The sequence below is a fragment of the Dasypus novemcinctus genome, chromosome 3 (assembly GCF_030445035.2).
Source record: "Dasypus novemcinctus isolate mDasNov1 chromosome 3, mDasNov1.1.hap2, whole genome shotgun sequence".
NCBI classification, from domain to species: domain Eukaryota; kingdom Metazoa; phylum Chordata; class Mammalia; order Cingulata; family Dasypodidae; genus Dasypus; species Dasypus novemcinctus.
Window position 1 is genome coordinate 39,084,118 of NC_080675.1, and position 8,896 is coordinate 39,093,013.

General features: G+C 41.7%; 1 protein-coding gene across 1 annotated transcript; it reads right to left on the reverse strand.

Moving 5' to 3' along the window:
• Positions 1–5,709: 5,709 nt before the first annotated feature.
• Positions 5,710–8,175, reverse strand: LOC101419762 (disintegrin and metalloproteinase domain-containing protein 20-like). The gene has a single exon (XM_004473328.3). The coding sequence runs from the start codon at positions 8,068–8,070 to the stop codon at positions 5,869–5,871; it is 2,202 nt and encodes a 733-aa protein (XP_004473385.2). The 5' UTR covers positions 8,071–8,175; the 3' UTR covers positions 5,710–5,868.
• Positions 8,176–8,896: the final 721 nt, after the last annotated feature.

Sequence of the window (8,896 nt, forward strand, 5' to 3'; positions counted from 1 at the left end):
TTTATTTCTGTGGCCCTCTTCCTTTGTATATTCATCCCATTTATAAAGGACTCCAGTGAGAGGATTAAGACCCAACCTGGGGGAAACGGACTTGGCCCAGTGGTTAGGGCGTCCATCTACCACATGGGAGGTCCGTGGTTCAAACTCCGGGCCTCCTTGACCCATGTGGAGCTGGCCCATGTACAGTGCTGATGCACACAAGGAGTGCCGTGCCACGCAGGGGTGTCCCCCGCGTAGGGGATCCCCACGCGCAAGGACTGCGTCCGGTAAGGAGAGCCGCCCAGCACAAAAGAAAGTGCAGCCTGCCTAAGAATTGTGCCACCCACATGGAGAGCTGACACAACAAGATGAAGCAACAAAAAGAGACACAGATTCCCGTGCTGCTGACAACAACAGAAGGGGACGAAGAAACAAGGCACAGCAAACAGACACAGAGAACAGACAACTGGGGTGGAGGGGGAGGGGAGAGAAATAAATAAATAAATAAATAAATAAATAAATCTTAAAAAAAAAAAAAGACCCACCCTGGGCTATGCCTTACTGAAGTAATCTAGTTAAATGGCCATTAAGTGAATCTAATCTAATCATAGGGCACCACCTAAATAGGTTCATACACACAGAAGAATAGATTTAATTAAGAACATAATTTTCTGGGGCACACAAAAGACTCAGGCTACCACATTTCACTCCCTAGTCCCCAAAATTACATATTCTATCCATATGCAAATTACATTCACTAAATCACATTTCAGTAAAAATATTAAGAACCAAGTCTCATCAAATTAGTTGTAGGTGTGTAATCTGTCCTTTGGCACAATTCTCCTCAGACTGTGGACCTTTGAAACTTAGAGCAGATTCTCTGCTTCCAATATATAAGAAGGGGCAGTCACAGAGTAAATGTTCCCATTGCCATAGGGAGAAATTGGAAGGAAAACAGGGATCATGGGTCCAAAACAGTTCTGAAAACTTCAGGACATACTCCATTAGATTTCAAGTTCTGAGAGTCATCTATAGAAGAATATTTTCTCCTTCAGACCTGAGGAGCAGCACCCCACCCTTTGCAAGTGTTTGCCCAACAGGCATGCTCTTGGTTCCACCCCCATCAAGCATCTGGGTGGGAAGGAACTCTAGACCCCACCCTCTGAGATCAGCCACACTCTTTCCAATCTCCAATACACAATCCCCTTAAAACATTGGGGTGCTGGCCACACACAATGCCCCACCCTCTGAGAACACTAGGGTGATGGGCAGACTCTCCCTAATTGCTAGTACATAGTCTAAACTCCCTCAGAAGAGTGAGATGGTGGCTAAACTCTCCTCAAACTCTGGGGATTGTGCCTCACCTTCTCTGGAGCCTGGGGTGACAACACTCTCCCTGAACATAGGGGTGGAAGATCTGCCCTCAAGAGCTGGGGTATACTCAACCTTTGCACACTGATAGGTGGATTTACTCTCTGGGCTGAGAAAATGTCTTCAGTCTAGACCTCAGCTTCTATGGAATGGTCTTTGAAGTCATTTTTCCTTCAATCTGTTATTTTCTGTCCCTTTTAGTCCAGGCTGACAGTGCTTCCATTCACACAGATCTGACACACACAAAAAAAACTTGTTGGTTTCAGCAAATAGGGATCTCAATCATAAGATAGCAGGACTTTGACAGATCCTTCCTGGATAACTGCATTTCCAATTCTGACTAGCAAGGAAATGGCTGGCTGTTTTCAAATTCAGCTAAATCCTTACATGGGGCACTATTTTCTGTGGATTCACTTTACAGAAGCTCAGAACTTTCCAAACCATCAACTTTAGGTTTCTTTGTGCCCAGGAATTTATTTCTCAGCTCATACATTTCCTCTCCCATTTTACAATAAGCTACAAAAATTAGGCAAGCTTCACCTTCTACATTTAGTTTGGAAATTTCCTTAGCTAAAAATCCAAGCTCATCATTTTCAAATTCTGCCCTCCTTCTAGCATGAAAACACAGTTTTGCAAAGTTTTCTACCACCATAAAACAAGGATTGCTTTTCTTCTTGTTTGCAATGACACATACACCATTTCTGTCTAAGGCCTCATCAGAAGTGTCTTTATCATCCATATTTGTACCAACAATCTCTTCAAAGCATTCTAGGACTTTTCTATCAAGCATCTCACAATTCTCACTTATTCTACCCTATACCCATTTTAAGAGCCATTCTCACATGTTTGGAATTTGCAACCACAACACTCCAATTTTCTAGTACCAATTTCTGTCTTAGTTTGTTGAAGGCTGCCAAGGCAATGGAAGACTTTCACAGGTTAACTCTGAAGATTTCAGCCCTCATGTTGACTAGGAATAATACATTCACATTGACAAATGCATGATGAATCTGTCTCAAATGTCTAGCATGGATTTAACACCACTTTTAAGGAATATTCAGAGTTAGGCCTTAATACTGATACCTTCACCTATTTTTGTTAATAGTTTAAAATCTGAGCTATCAGATATTGTTCAGGAGCAAAATAGGCGGAAGGGCACAGCCATCCTCAAGGTACAACACTTAGTTCGACATTTCGACAAAAGATGATAAAGAGAAAACCACGTGCATTCACACTTATGATTCTACAAGTTAAACAACTCAAGGGAAACAGAATTTCCTTCATAAATACAAAACAGATCAATAAGGATACATGCAGATATTGAATTTAAAAATAAGAAAGAATGAAAAGGCTACAGCCATTTTTGTTCTCTATTGAGAGCCATTACAGTTCTCTGTCCAAAAGGCTGCCCAAACAGTAAATAAATGATTCCCTCCCCAAGGAAGGTAAACTCTAGTTTCCACAATGTCTTTTTTTTTTTCTTCTTTATTTTCTTTTAATGTTACATTCAAAAAATATGAGGTCACCATATCCCCCCGCCCCACCCACACCACCCCTCCCACGTCAACAACCTCTTCCATCATCACAGCACATTCACTGCAACTGGCGAATGCATTCTGAAGCTCTACTTCACCACATGGTGACCAAGAAGTAAAAACTGTTTATAAATAATCATACACCCCCTTTTTACTACAACTGGGGCCAAGTGCCAATGCAACAACCGTGGTTCAGCAAAGAAACAGAAACAGTAAACAATGCTCAGAATCGTCCTGATGAAGATCTGAGTTACTCTATTGGATAAGCCACTTAGACCAGAACTGCAGGCCATGAAACCTATATAAAAGATGGATAAATTACAATGTTGCTGAGTGGCAATACTATTGATTCTCTGCTTCTACATTCTTCTTCTACCCTTGGTTCAGTGTATTACTCAGGCTAAGGGATACTGATGCAAAATATCAGAAATCTATTGGCTTTTATAAAGGGAATATATTTGAGGAAGAAGCTTACGATGCCCTAAAGAGTTCAACTCAAGGTACCATAAGAGGAGTTGGACTCAGATGTGACCTCCCTATACATGCCTCTTCTGTCATTTTTACTGAGCTTGGGTTGGTGCTGGGGTTGGTGTATGCTCAGGAGAGTTGAATCTCTGGACTGTCCATGTGCCAGCTGGGCCCTGAGCCTCAGCAGAGTTGCAACACCTACTCTCTGGTTCATTGGACTTACCCAGGTCACCTAATAGGGAGGTGAGGATGTTTCCATTTCACCAGGGAACCAAGAGAGTCTACAGCTGCAAGCAGGAGAATCCCATCCATCAGTCATGTGGTATCTAAGACCCCTCTTGATTTAGAGGTTGTGCGGACATCACCATCCCAGGGTCCTCAGGATGGAGGAATAAAATATGGATTAGTGTGGACTTACTGGTATTCTACATTAGAACTATTGTGACTCTAGCAATGGAAGAAATTGTTTCATTGATGTGGAGGCAGTGGCCATGGGAGTTGCTGAGGGCAGGGAAAGGGAATAAGAGATACATTTTGGGGGCATTTATGGGACTTAGAGATGTCCTGAATGATATTGCAGGGACAGATGTAGGACATTATATATCCTGCCATAACCCACTGAATGGACTGGGAGAGAGTATAAACTACAACGTAAACTATAATCCATGCTGTGTGGCAGTTCTCCAAAATGTATTCATCAGATGCAATGAATGTACCAATCATGAAAGAGGTTGTTGATGTGGGAGGAGTGGGGTGGAGGGGCTAGGGAGAAGGGTATATGGGAACCTCTTATATTTTTTAATGTAACATTGTGTGTGATCTATGTATGCTTAAAAAAAGAGAGAGAATAATTTTAAAATTTTAAAATTTATAAAAGGTACCATAAGATTTACTTTCCCAACCAGAGTCTTTTGCCAATGTGTTGATGCAAGATGGTGGGCAATGTCTGCAAGGGTTCAGTCTTCCTCCTCCTGCCAAGGCTCCATGGTCCCAGTTTCTGCCAATCTCAGCAGCAGGCTGGGATGAGTCTCATATCTCTCCCAGGCCTCATTTCTCTCTGGGCTCAATTGCTCTGCTCTCTCCACAAGGCCAGTTGTAAACTATGAGATGAATCAATTGGCTCTCCTCTCGGGTCCTCCGCCATATCTAATGGAGTCTTCTCTCTTTCCTTACCTATCTGCTTCTCTGCATGCTTACTTTCTGGATCCAGGATCAAAAAACCCTAACTGTCTCCTCTGTCTCATAGTTTTTCTCTGTAAGTCCCCACCCACCAAGGGGGCGTGGACTCAATGTCCCACTGACATGGCCCAATCAAAGCCCTGGTCATAATTTAAGCAAGTAAAAGAGAAACCTCTGAATTCAATACAATCTAAGGGTATCACTAGCCCAGAGGAACAGACTAGTTTACAAGCATAATCAGTATTTCTTTTTGTAATTCATCAATAATATCAAACTGCCACAGTTGTTACCCTTAGCCTGACTCCAACTTTCCTGAAAGAGATTTGATCTGAGGTCAGAGGCCTTCAAGCAGCATGAATCTAACTCTTAGGTCAGGTCAGACAATGTTTTGGTACACCATTTCAGATGTGATCACTTCCTGTTTCTCTTATCTGAATTTTTGTCTCTCTACAAAAATTATACAGCTATGTCAGCTGAAGTCCATAATTATTAAGCAGGCTTTGCGTGAACAGTTCCCAAGATTTTTAGTGTGATATGCTGTGACTTAAACAGAGGTATTAAGAAGTGGTCAGTGTATACTTATGTGATGGTGGTACAGTAAAGATAAAAGGCCAAAGAATTATACTTGGGATACACCAGGTTTAATACAACTCAGGAATAATAACGCCAATAATGGAAATGAGCGCATCTAGCATATATTAAATGCCTAAAATGGTCCTGTCCCTCTTCAGGCGCTTTCTTTTGATCATCACTAAACCCTGAAAAAGTTATTTCATTCCCGAATATAAAATCTGGACCTTGCCCAAAATCATATACTTAGCAGGTGGTAAAATCACTGTTGAATTCACATACATCTAATACACAAGTTCATCATCTTCCTACCATATCACTGCCAAGTATTATTTTTATGTGCAATTGTTAAACTAACAAATTAAACAACTATCAAAAATCTAGTACTTAAACGATTGAGTTAAAAAATTTCTTGAAACTACTGAAATACCATCATGAATTATTTGATTTGCTAAGAGAGCATCTGTAAAAAGTAGGATCCAAATCTTCTGTAAGTGCAAGTGCTCTTTTTACTGAATTCAAGAATTTCTGTTGACACCTATAAAAGTGTGTATATTATGGCCAGACATAGAATGTTAACCAACTTTAAATACACAAAACCTTTTTAAATTGCCAAGTCATTTTATTTCAAGATGACAACCTTAGGATAGCTAAAAGATTGTATAATTGTCAGATTGATTATTGATCACTTTCCCAATAAGTGCCACTGTTAAGCCACCTTTCCCGGGAGGTCCTTTTTGGTTGTCTTGTCTTCAGCAGTTTTTTCCTATGTCCATACATATTTTAGTTGGCATAAGCTACCAACAAACAATGCACCCACAAAAAGACTTAAACGAACCAGTACTGTGAACAGTACCTTGTTTATACGTAAGACTATACTGGCTCGAATACCACGTTCTTTGTCAGGTGGAGAGCCACTATTTACACTGCCACCTACTCCTAACTGTGTACAATTTGGTGGTTTCCAACCACGCTGACAGTGGCAGTTTTTCTTGTTGTTGCATACCCCTCTGAAATTGCACGTCTTCACATTACAGTCAAAACCCAGGTCTTGATAATAAGTACAATTCTGGTGTAAACAGTATCTTCCCGGGCCACATGTTGCACCATCCACTACAACGGCCATGTATGGCGTTTCAGTCCCAAAGTGTGCATCATATCCAAAGCACTTTTCTTGTTTCATTCCTGGTACTATCATGTGACGAAACGTACTGTGCTCACCTCCACCAGGAATATGGTTGATATTATCACAGTGCAGCATTCCACAAAGAACATCATCCTCTTCACATTTAACAGGTTTTCCTCCCCCTCGTATGACCCTCACCCCACAGTTTCCAAAACGGTCCCCTATTATATTGAAAGTTTTATAGCATAGTGGTGAAGCATCTCTTATTTGGTAGCCAAAGAGGGATTGACACTGCATATCACGATCACTGCAGTTTCCTCTAATACAAACGGCTGATGGTGAGCATGGGGTTCCATCCTGGACATAAAAGTCTTCAGGGCACTCATGCGTTTTCCCATCACAGTATTCTGGTAGATCACAAATACCGAGTATTTTTCTGCAAATTGTTCCAGGAGGAGCATATTTACACCTACTGCAGCAATCTCCTATATCACAAGCACTGCCAAGGGTGAGGAGACAATTGGTTCCACAGCATTTATCTACCATACACTCTTTTAAGGAGCCACAGTCACATTCTTCATCCTGATTTACAATCTTGTCTCCACAACGAGGAGCTACATAAGGGAAATTATGGTATGGGACATTTTGTAGACTCAAACAAGGATCCCAAATAGATACCTTATTATGAAGAGCTTGATAAGAACAATTGCTCATCATATCTAGAAGACCAGGCCTAGGAGCCATCATACATTTGCTTCTTCGAAAACAGTAACAACTTTCTGCATCGTGTCGAAGACTCAACGAATGACCTAATGCATGTGCTGCAATCGTTGCGGCCAGAAATAAATGATACCTTTCTATATATACAAATGATGCTCCCCAGTTGGGATTGCATGTACCATCATGGAAGCCAAAATACGTGTCTCCTCCAATTTTATGTCCTGTAAGCAGAAGTGAAGTATCATGTGGAATTTGGGGATACCATCTATGCCACTTCCACAAACCAAAATCATCCATTACATTATATGAAGATCCACGATGAGATAGAGTCACCAAATCCCGGTTATTCCATAAGAAAAGAACACGTACATGAACATCTAAATGATTGTGTGAATAAATGGTATGGATTATGTTATTTATGATCACTACATTCTCTATTATCCTTGTCATGTTTCTGTTTTGGTTATATAATGAATTAGAAATGTGATAGTGAATTTTCAGGTATTTCCTATGTGGCCACCACTGAGAAATAGGGGCCGCTCTAGGAGTTTCAACAAATTTTGCCTCCTCGAATGCATGATTTATATCTTCCCCATCATTCCTACACCTTTCTCCCTGTCCTGATGTTCCTTCTGACACAAGATGAGACACCACATGCTCAAATTTGGAAGAAGACTCCAGGGGTTTGATTTCATAAGTAAAGTCGTCCACCTGCAGCATGCCACGCAGACCCCCATGGCAGGTGTCCAGTGTGGCCATGGACCCAGGAACCCCCTCCAGGAAGCTGTAGTAGTAGCAATCTCGGGGGACAAAGGGGTATTCCTCATGCATGGCACCTTGATCATTATTGGTAATAACTGGAAAATGTCTGGGCAGCAGCCTCTTTTTTACCTTCATACGAACAATGTGTCTTCGGCCATGGAAGCGCATGCTATAGGAGAGCTGGCCTGGCATCTCAGCTCCACCCACCCTGTGCGGCATCTTCCTGGGAATCACAACTTCAGAGGAAGCGAATCGCCATGCAGGCAGGTCACCACTGCAGCAGACGGAAGACAAAAGTGCCCAGAATATATGGAGCAAGAGAGCACCTCTCAGGAGGGTCTGGGCCCAGGCAGGCCCCATGAGTGTGGTGTCCTCAGACCAGAGAAGCGGGAGGAAGGTAGAGAGTCTGAAACAGCAACATTCCCAGCAGGGTTGTTATGAGATTTCATGGGGCTGGGCTCCCCTGAGTGAGGCAGGAGGAGAGGGAGGGGAGGGAGAAGGGGAAGTTATTACATAACAATGGAGGTGTCATTATGAGAGGTTTGGTGAGCTGAAGACCCTAAGGCAGGAGACCTTGAAGATGGAAAACCAGAGGGAGTTAAAAGTCCCATATTCTCTTGGGGAAGCCACAGAGGAAGAATATATGTGTTTGGTGTAATTTTGGGACAGTTATAATGAGGTGTTTTTTTAAAATCAGAATGAGGTAAAGGCTTGTCATCAAATTAAATTAAGGGCATGTCAACAATGGTGAGGAGAAAGGAAGCTGCTTCTTGCCACAATTTTGCAGGTAGAATTAATCTGACTCATACTTTATAGATACAGAGTTGCATTGGGGAGATTGATGGAAAAATTATATAAATAGATGACATGAGTTGAAAAAGTGACAAAGAATTATTTAATAGATTCCTGTTTTGTTTTGTTTTGTTTGGTTTGGTTCTACGATCTCTATTTTTTTTTAAATGTTACATTCAAAAATTATAAGATACACCCCCCACCGTACACCCCCCACCCCCGCTCAACCCGCTCCTCCCACATCAACAACCTCTTTCATCCTTGTGGTACATTCACTGCATTTGGTGAATACATTTTGGAGCACTGCTACACCCATGGATAATAGTTTACATTGTAGTTGACAATCTCCCCCAGTACATTCAGTGGGTTATGGCAGGATATATAATGTCCAACA